The sequence below is a fragment of the Plecotus auritus genome (genome assembly GCF_963455305.1).
Source record: "Plecotus auritus genome assembly, chromosome: 1".
Taxonomy (NCBI): Eukaryota; Metazoa; Chordata; class Mammalia; order Chiroptera; family Vespertilionidae; genus Plecotus; species Plecotus auritus.
In genome coordinates, this window is record NC_137770.1 from 157,732,954 (window position 1) to 157,757,946 (window position 24,993).

General features: G+C 39.0%; 1 protein-coding gene across 3 annotated transcripts; it reads right to left on the reverse strand.

Moving 5' to 3' along the window:
- Window positions 1-1,521: 1,521 nt before the first annotated feature.
- Window positions 1,522-24,988, reverse strand: ATP5F1C (ATP synthase F1 subunit gamma; the record flags this gene model as incomplete). Of its 3 annotated transcripts, XM_080685095.1 has the most annotated exons (10): window positions 24,820-24,988; window positions 14,194-14,228; window positions 13,329-13,460; window positions 9,978-10,182; window positions 9,422-9,565; window positions 8,391-8,455; window positions 6,805-6,960; window positions 6,260-6,356; window positions 2,776-2,812; window positions 1,529-1,773 (listed from the first exon to the last, which is right to left on the reverse strand). In XM_080685095.1, exons 1-9 carry the CDS (start codon window positions 24,873-24,875, stop codon window positions 2,806-2,808), a joined length of 897 nt encoding a protein of 298 aa, XP_080541221.1. In that variant the 5' UTR covers window positions 24,876-24,988. The 3 variants fall into 3 exon arrangements, with proteins under 3 accessions (XP_080541222.1, XP_080541221.1, XP_080541223.1); XM_080685096.1 differs by lacking the exon at window positions 2,776-2,812 and having other exon boundaries at window positions 1,522-1,773; XM_080685097.1 differs by lacking the exons at window positions 1,529-1,773; window positions 2,776-2,812 and having other exon boundaries at window positions 6,256-6,356; window positions 24,820-24,944.
- Window positions 24,989-24,993: the final 5 nt, after the last annotated feature.

Consider the following 24,993-nt stretch of genomic DNA (forward strand, 5'->3'; position numbering starts at 1 on the left):
TACCGCTCAGCTCACTGCTCTTCAGTGCTGCCTTGGAGGCGGGAGAGGCTCCTGCCACTGCCACTGCCACTGCGCTCGCCGGCCCTGAGCCTGGCTTCTGGTTTAGCAGCACTCCCACTGTGGGAGCACACTGACCACCAGGGGGCAGCTCCTGCATTGAACATTTGCCCCCTGGTGGTCAGTGTGCATCATAGTGACTGGTCATTTTTGTCATTCCGCCATAATGGTCACTTAGGTTTTTATTATATAGATAATTTCTTTTATTGATTTCTGAGAGGGAGAGAGAAACATCAATACACCAATGATGATAGAGAATCATTGATCAGTGGCCTCCTGCACACCCCACACCGGGAATCTAGCCCACAACCTGGGCTCGTGCCCTGAACAGGAATTGAACCATAAATCCTGGTTCATAGATTGATGCTCAACCACTGAGCCACACTATATGTATTTTATTTAAAGTTTATCTAAAACTCAAGATAGACATCCAATTGTTGAGAATGTTTATTTTTTCTTTTACTTTTTATTGTTCTGTAGTCTTTTTGGAAATTACAGGGGTGGGCAAAAATTTACAGTTGTTCATATGGAAAGAAGACAAATATACAATAAATGAGTAAACTTTTGCCCTAGCTGGTTTGGCTTAGTGGATAGAGCGTCGGCCTGTGGACTGAAGGGTCCTAGGTTCAATTCCGGTCAAGGGCTCATGGTTGGGTTGCGGTCTCAGTCCCCAGTGGGGGGCGTGCAGGAGGCAGCCAATCAATGATTCTCTCATCATTGATGTTTCTATCTCTCCCCCTTCCCCTCCTCTCTAAAATCAATAAAAAATATAAAACAAAAGAGTAAACTTTTGCACACTCATAACAGTCAAACTGCTTCTGCCCACCACTCTCTATATATTATTGTTGTAATAAAAACACACACACGAAGTTCCCTATTTTAAACAAATGGGAGGAAAAAACCCTGGAGATTCTGGCATGGCCATCTCACTGCATGGAATCAACTAGGCATCCAATCTTTTTTTTTTTTTTTTTAATATGTATTATTAATTTCAGAGAGGAAGGGAGAGGGGTAGAGAGAGATAGAAACATCAATGATGAGAGTGAATCATTGATCGGCTGCCTCCTGCACGCCCACTACTGGAGATCGAGCCTGCAACCTAGGCATGTGTCCTTGACTGGAATCAAATCCAGGACTCTTCAGTCCACAGGTCGACAGTCTATCCACTGAACAAAACCAGCTAGGGTGGCATCCAATCTTAATGGTTATCTAAATGTGAATATGGAATTAATATCATATGGGAATGTTTCTCAGTGCTTACAAAATATATTTTAAAATTTGGAATTCTGTATCCCATATGTGAGAAATAGCGGACGACTGCAATTACATTTTTACTTCATTGTGTTGGCTGCTCTTTGACAGTGTAAAAGGATGGAAGCCGGGCTGAAGTGTGATCTGTTGCCTCTTCCTTCCACCTTGACCCCAAAGAGACCGATGTTTTAAGATTGTTTCAGAAAGCCTTTTCAATTTTCAAAAAAATTTAATAGTAACATATTAATAGTTTTAAATATTTTAACATGTCATTTAGAAAACTATATTATTCTTATATACTAAGTAAAGACAATGAAATCAAACTTTATTGTAAGTTGTTTATTGTAAGATAATTTACAAATATCTTGCTGTCTTTAGTAACTTAAACAACAGACCAATAATTTCTTCTGACCAGGACAGCAGTAAGATAAAGCAAAATCAACTGGCTGAATTTTCCTTCTTTACCTGAAAAACAAAATACAGAACAAATAAAAATCAAGCAATATTTTTGGAAAAAATAATGGTATCAAAAGATAATACAGGGACTATCACTTTTATGTTACTGTTCAACTAACATGCCTTTCTGTCTATTCTTTATTAGCTTATTAGTTTCATGCTATGTACCATAACAAACCTATTGCCTATGAGAAACATGTAGGATAATGTATGCACAGCCACTGTTACAAGTTTGTTATTTTTCTACCTTATTTTGTATGTATGTTATATAATAGTCAAAAAGAATTTCTTGATTGAAAAGATACAAAATCCACAATTTTGATAACTGTAAATTGCCCATTGTTTTGCAGTATTTTATTATATCAGGCTAACTTCTGAATGAATACATTAGATACTTTTGGGTTTTAGTTGAAATTTTATGTAGCTTGCATTTTAATTTTTTTGTTCTTTATAGTTTCTATTGACCCATGTCATCATTTTAATAAGTGTTATAATACCAACCTACCAAAAAATTTAAAGAATTTTTACATAATAAAATGCTCCTCTACACTAGTGGTTCTCAAATTTTGGTCTGGGGGCCCTTTCATGGGTTTCATGAAGGCAAGACTATTTTCATGTTATTTGCCGCTTTTAGTTTAATTCTCATGAGTTTTCCAGTGTGTGATATCCGAATGGAATGAATATAGAAATAGATGGGAATCTTGCTGTGTTATTGTTGTCAGACATTCAGAGGTCCTGAGACCATAAAGTTTGAGAACCACCACTCTTCACCAATCTATATTTAGTATCTCAAAATAATGCTAATTATCTTTCCTTAAAGTTTACTTAACAAAGCTAAGAAAAAGTCCCCCAGCATTATACACATACTTCCATAGTTGGCTGTTACACTAAACAGGCCTAGCAACCTAAACCTCAACAGTGTCACTGTTGCTAAATTAGCTTCAGTTCTAACTGCCTTGGTTTCTTTTCTGAAAGGGTATGGGGAGAGTGTGTGAAATATTACCACTTTACCTCTTGTCTGAGGATGAAACTTGATTTTCATTAATCCCTGGTTATTATATTAGAAAAAAAAAGACAAACACAAACAAGCTGGTCAACAAGCAATCCATGCTAGTTAATCATGTACACTTTCCAACTGAAAATGTCTATTTCTTCATTCACTACCTTGAGGGTATCACATACTTACCAAAATATTACTTTAAATCAGAGTCAATGATTACTATAAAAATGTTATAGATCTCAATCTGGTTATAAGCAATAAAACCATATTCATGCAAGTAGGCAAGACTGTGAAAGTGTAATTAAAATCACAATTCTATAAAAAATAAATTTTAGGCTGACAATACTTGGCACCTCAAATACTGTGGTTTATTCATACTTTATATTTTATTACTAAAGAGCTAAAAGTGTTTGTGTTAAATATTAAAGTCTTTAACTAGAATAACCAATAGGGTAGAAAGCATGCAAATCTATAAACAATTCAACCCTGGGACCACAGAGCTAACTTTTTATAAAGGATGTGGGCAACCTCTAGAAAGCGAAAATTTAGTAACTTCCAGTTTTTAGAATTCTTTTAAAAATTGTTTTATGCCAAAACCGGTTTGGCTCAGTGGATAGAGCGTCAGCCTGCAGACTGAAAGGTCCTGGGTTCGATTCTGGTCAAGGGCATGTAACTTGGTTGCGGGCACATCCCCAGTAGGAGGTGTGCAAGAGGCAGCTGATCGATGTTTCTCTCTCATCGATGTTTCTGACTATCTATCCCTCTTCCTTCCTCTCTGTAAAAAATCAATAAAATATATTTAAAAAAAAATTGTTTTATGTCCCAATCTCCTTCTCCTAATTTTCCTTGATTTGCTACTGTGTAGTCAGGTTTCCCACATTTCTAATCCATAAAGACCCTAATCCACAATTCTGCAGAAGTTATAATCTCACATTTTATTCCTGGTTTTCCTTTTTCAAGAGCAAAAAAAGAACCTTGGTTCTCTAGATCTCACAGCCCCCTGAACCATCAGAATGCAGTCTTTCCTCCAGGCCTTCCCACATTTGCCATTCAAGAAGCAATCAACTTGCCGAAACCGGTTTGGCTCAGTGGACAGAGCGTCGGCCTGCGGACTGAAGGGTCCCAGGTTCGATTCCGGTCAAGGGCACGTATCTTGGTTGCAGGCACATCCCCAGTGGGAGGTGTGCAGGAGGCAGCTGATCGATGTTTCTCTCTCATCGATGTTTCTAACTCTCTATCCCTCTCTCTTCCTCTCTGTGAAAGATCAATAAAATGTATTTAAAAAAAAAAAAAAAAAAAAAAAAGAAGCAATCAACTTAGCACTAGCACTAGGACATATAACAAGGAGGACAATGACTAATATAATTGTTTAATCCTTGGATTAGTCCCCATGTTCTAGATGACAAAATTGAGTTGCAGAGAGTTATTTTAACCAAGTTTATCAAGACAGTAAGTAGCAGGGCCACTCATTATTGCACTGTAATCTATGATGCTAACAGAATATTAGTGAGCAGGCTGAGTGATAGGTTAGTCTTGAAGGAAGGATCCTTAAGATAGCAAAGCTGATGGATCCAACTAATGGTCTCAATCAGTTTTACTTATGTCTCTGGCATTCTGCCCAGTTTCTAGCCTTGAGACAATACTTAAGGAGCAATTTAAATTTCACCTTAGTGATGAACCTTTCCTGAATTCTTAAACATGTTTTCACGTACTCAACAAAATGTTATTTCTCCCTCTTCTGAACTTCCAGTTCTTAATATACTTATGGCAGTGGTCAGCAAACTCATTAGTCAACAGAGCCAAATGTCAACAGTACAACAATTGAAATTTCTTTTGAGAGCCAAATTTTTTAAACTTAAACTTCTTCTAACGCCACTTCTTCAAAATAGACCTGCCCAGGCTGTGGTATTTTGTGGAAGAGCCACACTCAAGGGGCCAAAGAGCCGCATGTGGCTCGCGAGCTGCAGTTTGCCGACCACTGACTTACGGCATGTCAATCATTCACTCAACCACCATTTATTAAGGAAGTACATGCCAGGTGATGGGGCTACAAAAGTGAGTAAGATAGCCCCTCCCAAGCCACTAGAGCACACAAATAAAAAGGTAATTCCTAATAAAATGTTAAGTGTGATAAAGGGAAGCACAAGATGCTGAAGAAGGGTACCCCACCCAAACTATGCAAGAGAGTTTTCTGGAGGAAAGGATTCCCCCAGCTCAGTTAGGAAGGATAAACAGGACTCTGTCAGATGAAGAACCAAACGTGCAAGGGGAAGAAAAGAGTGGCACCTGAGGCAAAGGCACATGCCACTCTGAAGGTAAAAGAACATGATATGTTTGCAGAACGACAAGTACATCAATGTGGCTGAAGTTCCAGGAAAGTGAGAAATGGTAGTGGTAAGAGACTAGACTACAAAGAGTGTTGGTGGCCAGAAACTACAGGTTCACACGTATCAAGCTAAGCTGTTTCCATAGGATGACACTGAGAGAATGGCTCTATTCGTCATACTACTGTGTCAAATTTTGTCTATAAAGGGCTAAACAGTAAATATTTTAGGCTTTGTGGGTCATAGTCTCTCTTTTTATAAGCCTTTAAAAATATGAAAACCATTCTTAGCACTAGACTTCAGTTTGCTGACTTCCATTCTACTGCAATTTCAAATATAATGTCTGTCTTCCCTGTTAAGGCAGTGCGCTCTTTGAGGGCAAACACTAACTACTACATCCTCAGCGCTTAGCATAGGGGCTGTCATTGAAGAGGCTCTCAAAAAAAACATCTTTTCAATTCAGGAGGGAAATACAAGAATCTGCATTAAATGGGCATAAAGGGGAAAGACTCATGGGCTATTTAGAAAGTAAAACTTAAGAGAATTTGCTGACCAGTTAGTAGGAGGGGATAAAGAATAATTCAAAGACAATTTATTACACATTTTATCCTTCATCACAATTATCTGCATATTTTTATCCTGTTAGCTTTTAACAATTGTACTTTGCATATAGTGAGGGTGCAATTTAATAATGTTTTGAATAGAATTCCCATTATCTTAACCCTGGTTTCACATTAATATTTTCTCAAGGAAAGTGGTATACTATTTTATGGTACTGATACAGAAATCTTAATAATTTGAAAAGTCCCAAACCCTACTACCATTCAATGATTTATACGTAAAACCAAATCCAAAACCAGTCCTGTAATTCAGAAAGCTTGGTTTGTAATGTTTTAAGTTCCAAAGACAGATTTTATAAATGATATTAAATTGTCCACATCCTTATTCCTAACGCTTTATTTAGAAAGTGAAAGTTAGCAATATTGATTTCTAAAAGAAAAAACTAGTCTAAAACCATCAGAATAAACTAGAGATTCCATTTTCACCAAATAAGGATTTCATCTTTAACAGGCAAACCAAACCAGAAAACATTTAAATACCCAAAAGTTAAACTAGCAGACATACAAATATGAGAACAAAAACTCTCTGTAGGCAATCTACAAGTACTTACAGAGCTGCAGCACCAGAGATGATTTCAATCAACTCCTTTGTGATGACAGCTTGGCGGGTGCGGTTGAAGGTCAAAGTCAATTTGTCAATCATTTCAGCTACACGCAAAACAAAACAATTAGACAACAAAATCTAAAAACTAGAAAGGAATAACTGCATTAATTTATTCATAGATATATGTTGTTTAATTTATCAATAAGATTTTGGGAGTTTTTTTGGGGTGGGGGACCTGGACCAAAATTGGCCCCCCAAAATTTCAAGGTGTTTTTAAATCTTCCATGGGAGTCCTTTTCCAAGTATTTGCAAACTTAATGCTACCAAGTAAGATATACTTCCTTTAAGGCAAAGAGTATTACTTTCCTATCTTTTCAGATGAGAAGAAAGAGAGAATATTTGGTCTAAAACTTCATAGAACCAGTAGTAGAGCCCAGGACTAGGTCCTATCTCTCGTTTCCCAATCTATTTAAAGAATGGTCATGTTTTTTATATGAGGGTCTTCATGCTACTCTGGGTCAGAATTTTCTCAGAAAACTACTGTGTGCTTACAAGCATTCTTGCTCGCATTGTCCATGGCCGTCATCCTGGCACTTTGCTCACTCGTGGTGGATTCCTTCAGAGAATAGTAGATGATGTTGGCCAGAGTGTATTCCTGATAATTCTGCAGCACGTCAGCATCAATGTCGTCATAGATACTCATGCTCTCTGTTAAAACAAGTGATAAATCTCTGAAGCAATACAGCACAAAGACTAATTTAATCACAGTGACTTACTATTATAAGAATCCTCTATAATTCCAGAGAGGAAATAAGTGTTAGAAAGGGCAAAAGACTCAGTTCTAATAGTTTCATCTATTTCCACACTGAAGATTTTCAGCAAAGTGTATAACAAAGCACTGGGTATCTATATATATAAAAGCCCAAATGACCGAACAACCGGTCACTATGATGTGCACTGACCACCAGGGGGCAGATGTTTAACACAGGAGCTTCCCCCTGGTGGTCAGTGTGCTCCCACAGCCAGCCTCCCGCGGCCCCTCCAGCCGGCCGGCCAACCTCCCGCAGTCCCTCCCCCTGGCCAACCTTGCACCACCCTGATTGGCCCCGATCGCCAGCCAGGCCGAAGAACCCCACCCATGCACGAATTCGTGCACCAGGCCTCTAGTTTTTAAATAACTTTACTACATTTCATGGTCATGAAGTTGTCATAAGAGCATCTGGCTGAGCACAAAGCCAGCAAACAATAAATGATTTGGTTTTTTTTTTTTTTCTTTTCCAATAAAGAAATTAAGAACGGAAACTATATAACATAATACAAAAATCTCAATTCAACCTTTTGATTATTAGAGAAATCAGCAAGTGTCAGTCAGGAAAATGAGAGCAGGCAAATGTTTCCAAGAATATGGAAGAGTAGGAGAAATAAGAGGCTGATAGGAATTTTAGTAATCACGTTGCAGAAATTTAGCAGCACACTTCAAAATTCATCCATTTAGGGGGAAGTGTGAAATAGTGCTGTTTCATCAAACTTAAGATACTACAGATTATAACCCATATTTGATGTACCATTAAGAAAAGAATACAGCATAGTCAATTAAAACTGACATGCCACTGACTGGGAAAAGCATCCCAATTTTAGAAATATTAAAATGCAAAAAAGTGTACATCTTAGAATAGATGAAACATGATACATAAAAGGAGAAAATGCCTTAGTAAAATAAAAACAGTTCCAGAATATTGTTTCTACAATGCTCCATTGAACAATGGTGACTTTATTCAAACAATAAAACAAGAGAATTTACTGGGACAATATAAATAAGTTGTGAATACTGTTCAAATCTCTATTCTAGATTTTCAGATTGTATTGGAGTTAGATAGAGTTTGCATACATAGACTGCAAAGCCAATATCTGTCCCCTGAGGACAGAAAACATATGAAATGACTGCCCTCAATAGCTATTTGTTGAATTAATGAAGGAATGGAGTAAGAGTTGTCAATGCATGAATTAATGCATCATGGAACCCACCCAACATCGTTTTGCTACTGCTAAAACAGGCCATTCTGACATATACTATTTTCCTAAATGAACAAATCTCTCCTTTTATGTGGTAAAATACTTGTCATACAAAAACTACTTACCAGCACTTGCAATGGTATTAAGAGAAAAGATGGGTTTTTCATCTGTCTTGTAGGAGATGACAGACCTAGAAAGGACAAAAGCAAATGTAAATCCTATACTAATAAAACAGAAATAGGTAAATTGACCGTCACTTCACAACGCCCACAGTCAATCAGGAGTGAATATGCAAATTACCCCAACAAAGATGGCGGTGGCCCCACCCCTGGCTGCTCCGGGCCTCTGGGCAGTGCGCCTCCTCAGGGCCTCCCTGCTGACCTCCACACCTGTCAACCATCCTTGCAGCCTCCCTGTGGCCCAGCCCCCAGCCTCAGAGGCAACCCTCTGGTGCCTGAGGTTGTAGTTCCCGGTGTCTGGCGTCTCCCTCTACCCCACCGCTGCCTTGGTAAACAAAACCCTAGCGTTTGAGCAGCCCATGGGCGCGAACACACACGGGAGCTCGCTCAGTGCACAGTTAGCGCGCCCCGGGAGCCCCGGGCCAGCCAAGGGGCAATGGTGGTGGCTGTGGTGGCAGTAGCAGGCGGCTCAGCTGTTTTGAATAGAAGAAACAGGCCACCTACACAGTAACCCAAATTATCAGATCTCCCTCCTCCCTATCTCGCCAAATCAAGAGAGGAGGGGTGATGGGCTAGGAGGGAGGGAGGGCGGACAGGAGGCGGAGAATGAAGAGGATGAGGAAGGGGGCCAGTTGCATCCCACTTTCACAATGGGAAAGTGAAACACATTAGCACACTCAACCTCTCCAGTCCTCCCCGCCTGCCTTGCTTCCCCCACATCTTCCCCTACCCGGGAGCTCCAGTGCTGCATAGAGGAATTCTCTGGAGAAGGAGGGCGAGGAGGAAGTGGCGCCGGAACGTGCAGGGCTTGCTGAAGCAAGCCTGCCATATGCTGGCAGCCAGGGGAAGGAAGGCCTATTCTTGCACAAATCTTCACGTATCGGGCTTCTAGTTTCAAAATAACTTTTAAACTGTTAAGTATTTACTTATTTAAAAATATTAACATAAATAAGCTTTGATTTCTAATATTTTCTTGCCTGAATCGATTAAAGATGATAGATCCTTCATCAAATTCATATCCAGAATTTAGTAGTTCCAGGGCAATGACTGATGCATCTCCAAAAGTAGGGGGTTTTCTTCCCACTTCTTTGAACGTCACCAGAAACTGATCAGAATGAGTCCTACAAGAAAATCAAGAGAGCACATAAGATATTCATGATTATCCCTTTCTCTCAGCACCTGCAAAGAGACCAATAGTCAGGCCTTTCTTGTTTTATTTCTTTACGCCTTTGTCTTTCTCCTTCCAATCCTAATTAACTATTATTCGTTCCGACATTTCCAGACTGTGATAGCTCCTCAGATTCAGTCCTGATGTTTAAAAAGGTCAATAGCTTTTGATATTCCTATTGCATTCCATTTATGGTTTGGATGAAAAAGCTAAACACAAGTAGAAAAGGAGGGAAGTCTATATATTCTAATATATGCTGGAAAAATAAAAACAAAACATAAGCCTGAATACAAAAACTAGCCAAGAAATTTCCATTTACTCATGCATGCTCCTTTTTAAACATAAATAATATATATTTAAATTACCTATGAAGTATAGCCCTAATTTTATCACCAATTCCAACAATCTTAACTTCTTTCCCAGCTGCTGTGAGCGTAGCCACCTCATTTTTCATCTGTTTAGCAACTGAGGAATGGATAGCACCACAAAGCCCTCTATCTGAGGACACACCGATAAGGAGGTGTTTCTTCATGTCTTCAGGCACCTTAATATCAGCCTTTTCATACAGAGCTTAAAAACAAACGACAAAAAAAAAAAAAACAAAAAAAAAAACACAAGAATTTATATATGTAATTCATACTAAATACAATAATCCCTAATTTACAAAAGAGTTGGCTGTTTTAAAAATGATGCATTTAAATTTAGGTGGCACTTGATTAATATAACCAAAACATCCTGTGTATTTATTCCATTTATAATCAAGATGAAAACCACAAAGGTTTAAATCTCTATATGACAAAGGTTCCTAAGGGTCCATTAATGGCCACTTTATCTTAAATACTGACTAAAATAAATCTCTGGTACAATTAAAGAACTTTTAAAGAGACTAGAATTACAGAGGTAACAACTTATTTAGTTATCAGACTTCCAAATAATGGAAATCCTCAGTATACAACCAAAAAAGGCAAATATTTACACTAAGCTGCTTATATAATCTGCATATCAAGCTCTTATAAAAAGTGTTATGTTAAAATAATGTTGCCACTTCATTTTCAGGATTACTTTAACAACCTCACTTTATTGGTGTAATTTTCCAAGAAGCAGAGACCAAGAGAGGATTCAGTGGGATGAAATATAAATGGACTTTACTAGGAGATATGCCTATGAGAGAAAACAAGAAGTCAGAAGAGTCATCATACCATGCATGATGCAGGTCTGAGCTGTGGGAAGAAAGGTTGGGTGGCAGCTTCCCAATGTAGTTTAAGGGAAGCTCAACAAGGCTGCTGGGAACCCCAAGTCTCCCAAGAACATGCCTGCCTGTATCCAGCCTGTGCTCAGGTGCTGGCTAGGAGCAGGCCATCGAAAGTATGTCTGGATGTAGATGCAGGATGGATTTCAGCAGCTGGTGCTCACTGTAATTGCAAGGTGCAACTTTATGGCTGCCACATTTACCCATTTCAACAAAATTCTTGTTACTACCATCTTTTTCAGTATTGATTCTCAAATTTCAATACCTGCAACCCTCCACAAAAAGCAGAGAGAAGTGCCCTGGCCGGGTAGCTCAGCTGGTTAGAGAGTTGTCCTAGTCAGGGCACATACAAGAATCAACCAATGGCCTGGCTGGTGTGGCTCTGTGGTTGAGGTCAACCTATAAACCAGGAGGTCACAGTTCCATTCCCGGTCAAGGCACATCCCCAGGTTTCGAGTTCGATCCCCAGTAGGGGGTGTGCAGGAGGCTGATCAGTGATTCTCTCTCATCATTGATGTTTATTATCTCTCTCTCCCTCTTCCTTCCTCTTTAAAATCAATTTTTAAAAATACTAAAAAAAGAAAAAAAAATCAAAAAGGAATGCATACATAAGTGGAACAAATCAATGTTTCTCTCTTTTTCTTAAATCAATAAAATAAATAAAAAATAAAGCAGAGAGAAGTACTCAACTCCAAAGTTCAGCAGAGAGGAGAGAATATTTCTTTTAAGTCTCTTTAATATTGTATATTGTAAAATACCTGCTTTACATTTTAAAATATTTCAAATAACTAGCTATTTAATATTTACCAGTTAGGGTGTTTTTTTTTTTGGTTGTTATTTTTCTTTAGTTGAAGGACTTTAGAAGATGATTGGCAGCCTTAACGTGGATGTTTAGTATTTTTCCATAAATACTCAATCAGATATCTAAGTCAATTTCTTCTTTATTAGATAATTTTGTGGTTATAGACTTTTGGAGGGTAACAAATTTATTATACATGTTCATGTCAGCAAGGAAAATAAATAGTAAAATGATTTTTCTTTTTCATATAAATAGCTAGGGAATAATTTAACCAACCAACATTTACCGAGCCACCAACTAGATGCTTAGTATTGTGCTAAGGAGGGAAGAGACATGAAAGCAAATGGCTGGAGCTGATAAGGACTGATGAAATCTAACCTAGCAACTCTACTATAGGTGAAACTAAGTATGGTATTTAAAGTAAGGAGCCATTTCCACTGAAGCCTAGTGCTCTATAATTTCCTTACATAAAAATTTCTTTAGCAGTATAAATGCATGCTTAAAAAAATATGGAAGAGCACAAAAAAACTACTACACAGGACAATTTACATCTAATACATAGACCTATTAATATACAGATATACAGTCCTAACTGGTTTGGCTCAGTGGATAGAGCGTCGGCCTGCGGACTGAAAGGTCCCGGGTTCGATTCCAGTCAAGGGCATGTACCTTGGTTGTGGGCACATCCCCTGTGGGAGGTGTGCAGGAGGCAGCTGATCGATGTTTCTAACTCTCTATCCCTCTCCCTTTCTCTCTGTAAAAAATCAATAAAATATATTTTAAAAAATACAGATATACAGGATATATCAAAAAATGTATACATACTTTAATAGCTGAAAGCTCAATTTTGAAAATAAAATGTATGTTAATAAACACTGACTTTATAATTATTCAAAGTGTGAGCAGACATTTTTTTTGGACACCCTATATTTTCTCTAATTTGGAAATAAGCAAATTTTGTTTTCTTTATAGTTGATGTTTAAACATTGCACTCATGTATTCATGAGCCATGCCCATGACTACTCGGCCAACTCTCCACTGCAGAGTACCACCTCTCCACCCTGCACTTCTAAAATATCACATCACAGCTAAATAGGATGAACTCAAGCATTGGAGTTTGGTGCACTATGTTCTTTCAATGGTATATTTAATAATCTAGGGAACTTTTCAGAATCTTTAAAAAATTAACGTAACAGGTATGCAATCTCAGGCAAGTTACTTGATGTCACTGTGCTTCAGTTTTTCTCATCAGCAAAGCAGAGGCTCAAACAGTTCCTACCCCAATAGGGTTGCTGTGAAAAATGAGTACATGTAAAATAATCAGAATAGGCCCATTGATACTAAATAAGTCATTAGTAGTGATCTTCTTTATGTTAAACTAGAGGCCCGGTGCACAAAATTCATGAACAGGTAGGGTCCCTAGGCCTGGATGGCGATCAGGGCCCATGCCTTCCGGCTGCCAGCCAGGGCCTTCCTTCGTTCCACGCCCCCCTTGATGGTCAGCGCACATCATAGTGAGCGACAGAACTCCTAGCCACACACACACACACACACACACACATATATGTGTGTGTATATATATATATATATATATATATATATATATATATATATATATATATATAGAAGATAGTTCTTCATAGTTTTTGAATTACATTCTTCTCTTACCCAAAGATCCTGTTCCATACACTCGAGCTGGTTTCAGCTCCCTCTCAGCTCGGGCATATTTTGCTGCTGCTACCATTTTCATAGACTTGGTAATTTTCTGGATGTTTTTGATTGACTTCAGTCGCCTGGTAACTGAAAAATAGAAGTGTTGTGTTAACACACTGTGGGCAGAACATGAGCATTCTCGTGTTTTCATAGTACACAGTGTTTTACATAAATGTTAAAGGCACATCTTAAAATTAAATACCCATTTTGAAGTTATTTATTACATGTTCTTAAAAGCTAATATCTTTTTAAAGTATGATACTTTGTAAAATGTTTTTTGTCCTCATTTATTAGAAACTTATCTGGCCACTGGGTAAAGCTAGCAATAAAACTACTGGTGCACAATGTGTTAAGATAAAATAGTTATTTCATTTGTGAATTTTTATGAACGGTAAGCCCCAATTTACACCATTAATTAAGAACATGATGCTAAACTAGGGTTAATGTTAGAATGAGTACTAATAAGAGGTCAAACTTAGCTGACAACATAAGAGATCAGTAAATTAAACACTGAAAATATTAAATGGTATTGAAAATGGCCTTTAACTACATGTTCTATAACATTTTTTATAGATCTACAAATAGTATAGTTTTTCTCAATTATAACATTATCATTCCACAGACAACAGAATCCAACAACCATGTGTCACCTCAATGGTTGAGTGTCTAAAACAAGTTCAATGCCCCACACATATGACATAGATTTATTTTGTCAATTTTGACATAATATATAATGGGCTTAAAAAGGTGGCATATTTTTGAAAGTATTATTGCCAAAATTTAGTTTTTCTTGATTCACATACTGAGATAAAGTACTTACTGTCTTTCAAAGTTGCCATATTTCGTACTTGGACCCTGAGGGGAAAGGTTTTAAAAATATTTTAGTTTTTTTGAAAAAGAGATCCATTATATAATAAAAACTTTCAAAGTTAATATGTTTATTTAAAGAATACCCCATAAAGAATTACTCAAATATAGGACTCTAAATATATATATGTTAATTTTTAAATCCCTCAATATTGATACCTAATCCTGTATCAAAGGCCTGATTTTATTTAACTTAATACAAACCTTTCACTGAACTCACACTGGCACTTATACATGCTCTCTTCCCACCTTCATGTCTTTGCCTGTATTGTTTTCCCAAAAGAAAAGTCCTTTCCTTTGTTAGGCTACCCAACTTTCAAGGTCAGCCACCTCTAAAAATAGCATTCCTTGCCCAGCAGTGTGGCACAATGGTTGAGCCTCAATCTATGAAGCAGGAAACCATGGTTTGATTCCAGGTTGGAGCACATGCCTGGGTTGTGGCTCGATCCCCAGTAGGGGGTGTGCAGGAGGCAGCAGATCAATGATTCTTTTTTTTTTTTTTAATATATTTTTATTGATTTCAGAGAGGAAGGGAGAGGGAGAGAGAGAAAGAAACATCAATGATGAGAGAGAATCATTGATTGGCTACCTCCTACATGCCCCCTGCTGGGGATCGAGCCCACACCCGGGCATGTGCCCTTGACTGGAATCGAACCTGGGACCCTTCAGTCCGCAGGCTGACGCTCTATCCACTGAGCCAAACCAGCTAGGGCAGATCAATATGATTCTTGCTCATTATTGATGTTTTTATCTCTCTCTCCCTCTCCCTTCCTTTCTGAAAATTAAAATATATTTTAAAAAAAAGCATTCATTGACTTCTTCAGTTCACCAAAATCTTTTCAAATAACACATACATTCTAACAAAATGTGTGAAAGCAGTTTTATTCCAACTAATTCTTAACTTTTCCAACTCAATTCAATAAACATTTACTGAATAGCTACTGTTCTTCAGGTCTCTGATCACAAGAAGGATACCATTATCTCATAAAAAAGATTCATGAAAATTTAGATTTACATGAAATTTACATGAAAAATTTTCTATAATCTTTAAAGTATAATTCATAAAAGTCAAAATGACTTAAATGTAATGTTAGTGAAAGATAAATATGAGAGGATCCTTGCCCTATGAGGAAGGCAACATATTACCAAATATAAATTATCTTCCAGCCCTTAAATCCATACAAAGTACTTGTGTTGGCCCAGAAAGGTCCAAGGAAGACTTGAAGATTCAGTAAATTTGTACATAGAGGAGGACTAAGGAGGGCATTCCCAGGAATGGGAAATCGTTTTGAAGTTGTGGACATGCGTTGGTTTAGTAAGTTTAAATATTATTTTATAGGGAATAAGGAAATGAATATCCATAAGCCAACAAATCAGTTTAGTTTTTCAGTGAAGTATTTTGGATGGCAGTGAAAAGCCCAAAATAATATTGGAATACTGATGACATGGAAACTATATAGGGGCTGCTGCAACTTCCAAACAAAAGCAAGAACCTGGACTAAGATAGATGTTAGCAAAGCCAACAAGAGACGAGGTCTGAGATCAAATTCTTAAGAGTAAAAAGGAGCCCAGGGTGGCTCAGTGGCTGAGCATCAGACTATGAACCAGGAGGTCAGGGTTTGATTCCTGGTCAGGGCATGTGCCCAGGTTGCAGGCTCGATCCCCTGTGGGGCATGGAGGAGGCAGTTGATGGATGATTCTATCATTGATGTTTCTATCTCTCTCCCTCTCCTTTCCTCTCTGAAATCAATAAAATATATTTTTTTAAAAAGTGCAGCCCTGGCCAGTTTGGCTTGGTGGATGGAGCGTCGGCCTGTGAGCTGAAGGGTCCCGGGTTTGATTCCGGTCAAGGGCACATGTCCGGGTTGTGGGCTCAATCCCCAGTGGGGGGTGTGCAGGAGTCAGCCAATCAATGATTCTCTCTCATCATTGATGTTTCTATCTCTCTCTCCCTCTTCCTTCCTCTCTGAAATCAATAAAAATATATTAAAAAAAAAGAGTGCAAAGGAAAACAATAAGAATGACCCAAAATTTTCTAATTTAATGACCTGAGTGGATGGTGTTGTCATTAACCAAGGTAGATAAAGTGGGTGCAGGTGATCTTCCTGGAGAAAATAATTTTTGAATATGATATAGTTAAAAGACCATGGGACCAAGTGGAAATGTCCAGTGGGTCTGAGATTTGTGATACAGATTTGTAACTATCCGTAAACATAGTAGTTGATGCCATGTTTTCCAAAGGAAAAAAATGGGAATAGAAGCAGGGGAAAATTCCTAATTTTATGAGGTTAGCATTATCTTAATACTGAAATCACATAATACATTAAAAATAACAGAGAAAATCTCTCTCATGAACATAGATGCTAAAATCCTCAACAAAATATTAGCAAATTGAATCAACAATATATTAAAATTAATTATACAGCATGACCAAGTGGAATTTATTCTAGGTATGCAAGGCTGGTTCATCATTCACAAATCAAATACTAGTAATACCCATCACATCAACAGGTTAAAGAAGAAAAATTTCATGATCAATAGATGCAGAAAAATCATTTGACATAATCTAATACCTTTTCATGATAAACCTTTTAGCAAATTAAAAATAGAAGAAAAAACTTCCTTAACCCAGTAAAGAAAAGAATATCTACCAAAAACCCCATGGTTTAATGGTGAGAAACTAAAAACTTTCTCCCTAAGATTGGGAACAAGACAAGATTGTCCTCTTTTACCACTCCTATTCAACATCATACTGGATATCCCAGCTAATATAATAAGACAAGAAAATGAAATAAAAGGTATATAGACTGGAAGGGAAGAAATAAAGCTGTCTTTGTTCATAGGTGATATGACTGTCTAGGTAGACTATCCCAAAGAAGTAGCAAAAAAATTTCTGGAACTAATCACCAATTATAGTAAGATTTCAGGATACAAGTTTAATATATACAAAAGTCAGTTCTTCCCTTTATACCAACTATGAACAATTGGAGTTTCAAGTTAAAAAAACACAAAAAACAGTACCATAAACTGAAGACTTAAAAAATGGTTATGACGACAAATTTTGTTTTACCACAATTGTAAAAATATACAAAGACATATATAAACCTAACAAAATGTGTGCAAGACATATATGAGGAAAACTGCAAAACTGATGAAAGATTCAAATAAGTGGAGAGAAATTCCATATTCATAGATAGGAAAATTCAATGTTGCTAACAAGTCAATTCTTCCCACTTGACCTAAAATTATCACAATTCCAATAAAAATCTCAGCAAGTTACTTTGTGACTATCAATAAACTGATTTTAATATCTATATGGAAAGGCAAAACACCCAGAATAGCCAACATTACAGTGAAGAAGAACAAAGCCAGAGAAGTGACACCACCAGATTTCAAGACTTACTATCAAATTCCAGAAAACAAGGCATTGGTGAAGGAATGGACAAGTAGATCAATGGAACAGAATACAGAGCCCACAGACTCACACAAATACATTAACTTAAGTTTGACAAAGGAGCAAAAGTCATTATATGGAGAAAGGATACTCTTTTCTCCAAATGGTGTTGGTGCCCTACCAGTCTGGCTCAGTGGATAGAGCACTGGCCGGCAGACTGAAGGGTCCCGGGTTTGATTCCAGTCAAGGGTATGTACCTCGGTTGCAGGCTCGATCCCCAGCTGGTTTGGGGGTGTGCAGGAGGCAACCAATCGATGTCTCTCTCTCACATTTCTCTCTCTCTGTCTCTCCTCCTCTCTGCAAAAATTAATGGAAAAATATCCTCCGGTGAAGATTAACAACAAAACAACTTCTACAAGATACCAAAGGAGAAAAATCTAGGTGCTTTGTTTGACGGAGTTTTTAGCTAAAACACCCAAGGTATTATCCATGGAAGAAAAAAATTGAGAAGTTGGACTTCATTAATTTTAAAAACTTCCACTCTTCAAAAGACACTGTTAAGAGAATGAAAGGACAAGCCACACATTGGGAGAAAATATTTACAAAACTCATATCTGATAAAGGACTGTTATCCAACATATATAAAGAATTCTTTAAAGCTCAACAATAAGAATATGAACAACACAATTTAAAAAAAGGGCAAAAGACTGGAACAGCCACTTCACCAAAGCAGCTATAAAAGTGGCAAATACGCATATAAAAAGATGCTCAGTATCATATGTCATTAGGGAACTGCATATTAATGAGATACAACTACCAACCTGTAAGAATGCCTAAAATTTTAAAAACTGACAATACCAAATGATGATTGAGGCTAAGGATGTGGAGCAAAAGGAACTCTCATTGATTACCAATGGGAATATAGAATGTATGGCTACTCTGGAAGATGGTTTGGCAGCTTCTTACAAATCTTAAACATAGTGTTAACATATGATCCAGCAATCATGCTCCTTGGTATCTAATCTGCTGAGCTAAAAACTTATGTCTACACAAAAACCAGCGCATGAATGATTAAAGCAGATTTATTCATGATCGCCAAAAACTGGAAGCAACCAAGATGTCCTTCAATGTGAAAGAAAGGATAAACAAACTGGTACATACATACAATGGAGTATTATCCTATCTAATAAAAGAGTAATATGCAGATTGACCATCACTCCAACACACAAGATGGCTGCCCCCATGTGGTCAAAGATCCTGCCCCCATGTGGACACAAGATGGCCACCACAAGATGGCCAGCAGGGGAGGGCATTTGGGAGGGACCAGGCCTGCAAGGGAGGGCAGTTGGGGGGGGACCCAGGCCTGCAGGGGAGAGCTGTTGGGGGGGACCGGGCCTGCAGGGGAGGGCAGTTAGGGGCAAACAGGCTGCCAGGGGAGTAGTTAGGCATCAATCAGGCTGGCAGGGGAGTGGTTAGGGGGTGATTAGGCTGGCAGGCAGAAGCAGTTAGGGGCAATCAGGAAGGCAGGCAGGCGAGCAGTTGGGAGCCAGCAGTCCTTGATTTTGAGAGGATGTACGACTGCCCATTTAGGCCCGATCCTACTGGGATTGGACCTAATTGGGCTGTCGGACATCCCTCAAGGGGTCCCAGATTGAAGAGGGTGCAGGCTGGGCTGAGGGACAGGCCCCCCCCCCCCCCGCTCGTGCACGAATTTTGTGCACTGGGCTTCTAGTTCAGAAATAAAAATGAACTCTCAAGCCACAAAAAGACATGACAGAACCTTAACTGCATATTGCTCAGTGAAAGAAGACAATCTTTAAGGCTATATACTGATTTCAGCTACACAACATTCCAGAGAAGACAAAATTATAGCAACAGTAACATTATCAGTGGTGGCCAGGATTTGGAAAAGAGATTTTTGGGGGAGTGAAACTATTCTGCATGATACTGTAATAGGCACAAGTTATTATGCATTTGTCAAAACCCACAGAACTATACAATAGGAGTGACCTTAATGAAATCATGCACCTTAATTAATAACGTATTAATAATTCTATACATACCACAGTAATGCATGTTAATAATTGGGGACACTGTTCAAAGTGGGGTGTAGTTATACAGAACTCTCTGTACTTTATGCTCAATTTTTCTATAGGCCTAAAACTACTAAAAAAAATATATTAATAACAACTTAAAAATGCAGGTTATGAAATGGTATGTTATATGATCCCATTTTTGTGATTATGTGCATAAAAATAAGTCTGGAAGGTGATAACCAAAACTGTTATATTTAAAAACTTTGTCTTATCTAACTATTGGTATTGCTTAGTCAAAGAAAAATATGGAAACAAGAGGAAAGAGACTTTATGGGAAATATTAGGTTTGGTAGAATGGATCCACTAAAGATTAAAGTTATTAAATACTGACAAGCACAACTATTTCAAGTATAGACTTATCTGACATAATGACCATCCTGTTAACTAATGGTACTTGAAAAGTGACCCCATTTTTGGACAGCTTTATTTTTATGGTGTAATGACTTTTTTACTCTAAACATTCTCAATCTATAGATTACTAGAGACCCAGTGCACAGGTTCGTGCACCAGTGGGGTCCCTCGGCCTGGCCTGGGGGATTGGGCTGAAACCGCCTCTCCAACGTCCCCCAAAGGGTCCCGGATTGTGAGAGGGCGCAGGCCAGGCCGAGGGACTCCACCAGTGCCAGATCTGATGGGGGCCCATCGGGGACGGAGAGGAACCGAGGGAGGGCTCCAGGGTGTGTCCAGCCCGTCTCGCCCAGTCCCAATTGGCCGGACCCCAGCAGCAAGCTAACCTAACAGTCAGAATGTCTGCCTCCTGGTGGACAGTGTACGTCATAGCAACCGGTCAAATGAACAGTCAAGACACCATATTAGGCTTTTATCATATAGAATAAGGAGTGACATTTGTCATTATAGTTTTAGGCAGACACTCCAACTTAATTGACACAAGTTTCTAATCAGCGAATATGATATGAAACAAATGTGAATTGCATGCCATATTTGTATGAACACATATGTTTTGGGTTTCCATACTATCCCAAATGAGCTATGAAGAGGTAGGCTCTTTTGTGATTCTTCATGCTGTGCTCATGGTCTAATTCCCTGTTTTGAAGAACTCTCATGCTTAGCCTTCACTTAGTTCTAAAGATGTCAATCTATGCTACAACTTTATTTTTTAAATACAATTTGAGTACAGAATAATCATGAGTTGATCTGAACTCTCTCTCTTTAGGGATAGCTTGCTCTATCTACTGAATATACAATATTTGCAAATGAAAAGATAAAGTTCTGAATCAGTTGTATGTTCTAGAGAACTGCATCAAGTCCTGAGAAACATTTAGATTATTTGGGAAACTAGAAACGTTATCAAATACAGTGTATGGAAAAATTACACACATTGTGGATTACCATTATTTACTATGATTATACAGCACTGTTAGGAAAGCTGAAGAAGGCAGTGTGGAGGGAGTCAGAGAGGTCGCTAGATGAATGATTTATCAAAGAATTTTAAGGAGCATATAAATGCTGTGTAATATAAAAATTAAGGAATCAGCATCCACTAATTCATTTTTTTTCCTTTTTAAAATTAAATTTATTGAGATGACATTGGTTAACATGATAATACAGGTTTCAGGTGTGGGTTTCAATGTTACAAGATTTATATATTGCACTGTGTGCCTACCACCCAAAATCAAATCTTCTATCACCATATACTAGGTCCCCTTTCACCTCCCACCCCCTACACTAATTCTTAAGGAAAATTGTGAAGTATGTGTAATTCTAATATTGAATGCCTATGTGAAAGTCCATCACTTGCCCCTTGAACAAAAAATGACTCCCTTGCACTTACCAACAGTGGCCCATGATCAAGTCTTCTTTGACAAATACAATAAACCTTCTTACATTATATTTTACATAGAAACTAGTTATAAACTCATTTTCATTTTTCAATTGATACATCTGAATCCACACCAGCATGTCTCCCACTGCTCTCAGCTCTTTACAAATCCTCACACTAACCCATTAATTATGTAGTATCATTACCTCCATTTAACAGTTACAGAAATGGTAGAGACACGGACACTGAGAAACTTGTCCAAGGTCACACAGCCAGGGGAGTGGCAGTCAGGATTCAAACCCCAGCAGTTTGGCTCCAGTCCATCTTATATTATACTCTGCTGTCTCACATTTTTTACATTTACAAGTAAATATCTGCTTTTTTAGTTTAAGATCATAATCTTCCTTTTCTTTCCTGAAATACCACCCCTTTTTCTTTTCAATGTATATAGTTCAATTTATGGCCATTGGTCTCATATCTATATACTAGAGGCCCGATGCATGAAATTTGTGTGAGGAGCTCGGCTCTCGCAGCCCCAGCGTCATCTGGAAGGTCGTTCAGCTGCCCAGTCTAATTGGCTTATTACACTTTTATTATCTATAATAATAAAGCTGGGGCTGCGAGGGCCGAGGCAAGCTGCCGCAGCTGCGAGGGCCAAGCTCCTTGCACAAATTTCTAGTTATAGATATAAAAGCCAAGCGACTGGAACAACAGAACAACCAGTTGCTATAACGCACACTGGGGAGGCCAACTGGCCCGATTGGAGCCCTGACTGGCCCCTCCCCCCGACCGGCCCTGCCCCCAATCAGCTCCCGCACCCCAACTGAGGGGGGGGCAGCCAGCCAACTGCCGATAGCACCTCCCCCTGGCCATATCCCACCCCCATCAGGGGTGGGGCCAGCTGACCTCCCGCGGCCCATCCCCCACACCCCCACCCAGCCCACACTCATGCATGAATTCGTGCACTGGGCCTCTAGTTATAAAATAGTTCCATTTTAGAGAACGTGGAACACTAGGAAATACAGATGTATTTTCCCCTAATTTGAGATGAAAAAAGTGGAGACTCTTCCTCAAATTTCTTATTTCCATTTTCTTAAATGCTACTTAAAAAAAAAAGTTAATTTCTGAAACTTTAAAGTACTTGCTAATTCCCTAAACAATTAAAATAATTTCATCATGATTTTAATTAAGCCTCGTGTTTAATGTTAGAATGCAAACTTCCCTGAAGCAAAAACTGTAACAACAAATCCACGTTTAAAAACTCAATAACCAAAACAGAACCAAGGAAATGCCCTTTCATGGTTCTGTTAAAGGTCAGGACTATGACCTTTATTTGATGATTGAGGTTCCAATTTAGGTCCCTAGAATTAGTTGTCTCAGTCTGAGAGAGCTTTTATTTAAAATAATTCTTTATGAAAAGATCTTCAAATTGTCTTATAGGGTTGTGGTTTTTTTAAAAGTTATTTCTACAGTTTTATTTTTATTTTGTAGAAAGGCAAGGAAGAATTTATTGACCACAGCAAAAACATATTTAGGACAGTGAAACAAGGAAGGGCAAAGAAGAAGCAACAGAAGAGTCTAGGCTGGGCTGCTTTAGCTCACTGAGAAGTCAGAGAAAAGGGGGCTTTAGAGACAGGCCCAGGGGGTTAGCCTGGGATGAGCTGCCACCACCCATTGCTCCCCTGGTTGCAAGTCTATGTGCCTGTGGGGGAATGGCACCAGTGTACTCCTTGGAGGGAGAGCATGCCTAGAGTTTTATGTAAAATATTTTGTCCTCAATTCAGAACATTTTTAAAAAGATAACTTGAATACCATTTAAAGCTCTAAAAATATTGAAGGAAGGAAGGGATGGAGGAAGGAAGGGAGCTGATGATTGCTGACCACCACTGCATGCCAGGAACTGTCCCACGAAGCTTACTAAGACCATATCTATTTGTTTAACATCACATTTTAGCTTCTTAATGCAGACCAGGCACCTAACAAATGTGTGCCAAGTGATTAGCAAATGATACAACTCATACAACTGAGAATTTAACACAAGTGACTTCTTAATTCCCATGAGTATTCTTCTTCAATATATGAGGGGGTGCGGTGGGGAAACCTGACTTCCAAGGCAAATCCACCAACATTTTAATGTAGGCATTTCACAGCATACTAAATTACTTCTTTACCCTATTGTTATATAAACTTTTCTTAATGAAAAACATACCTATTTCAATTAATGCTTTATAGTCCCTTCACATAAACTAGGATACAAACATCTAGTTTAGTGTTATAGCTTCTTAGAATTCTCCCTTACTGTAACCCCAGGAAATTGCTACACAGACGATAATTAAGATCTCTTAGCACTGCGTCTGAAATTTTCCCAGACTTTGTCTAACATAGGTATTTCATCCTTTTATATGGTCCCACCACAAGCCAACATTGATGTGCCCATTCCTAGGCCTTTTACTATGCAATTGTTTTTGGAAACCAATGTTTAAAATCCTTAAAAATTGCAATACAGTTACTTAATCCAAACTCCTCCTCTTCTCAGGACCTTGGGACAATTTCATGACCTTGCAGGGTTACTGCTTCAGCATAATGGTTTCAAGAGACTGTAAGGTGTCTTTCTCTTCCTCGCCAACAGACAGATTTTTAAGGTCCCTTTTGCACCCAAACTACCACCGGCCCACGGAAGGTACTTATTTGATTCACCAGCGCCCAGCAAAGCGCCTGCTACAAGGTAGGTGCTGAATAAACGTTCTGGCTGAATCTAACAGCTCTTAAAGGGTCACTCCGCTCTATACTGGCCATGCAAACTCTCTCCAACACTTGGAAGTTTCAAAAGGCGTCAAGGACGGAAAGAACAACTTAATCTTCCCCTAGACCTTGCCTTGGGTCCTCCCTTCCTCCTCACTTTGTGGGCCCAGGTAAAGACTGCACGATACTCATGGCCTGGCACAAAGCAGGAGCTCCGCAAGTACTTGTTAGCGGAATGAATACAAGGCCGCCCTGAAATTAACTCGGACTAAGGTCTCAATCCCGAGGTCCCAGATGACAACTCCTCGTGGCCCTCCCCCCGCCCCACTCCGCCTCAGACGTGGCGTAACCTTGCGGTCTCTCTGGCCCCTTCACGTGCCCTTCTCGTATTCGAGGCGCTTCCTGCACCCCGGGCCACCCGGGGCCTCTAGGGGCCGAGGCCTCCAGAGACCAGGGACCCGGCCGGCCTGCGACCCCTGTTTTGTCTCACACGCCTCCACCCGCTTCCTCCTTATGGAGTCCTTCCAACCCTTGCAACCCTCCCATTCCTACCGCAAGCTGCCATACCATTGCGGCTGCACGGCCCAGGCCGAGACCCCAACGACGCCCGCCCGAGAAAACATGGTGATACTGGCCCTCCTGAAGGTCGGTCAGACAGGCCTCACCGCGCATGTGCAGGAGCTTCCCCACGCCCCTTCCCGCCCCACTTCCTTCTTCAGTCTCGCTTCCTGACGCCAAAGT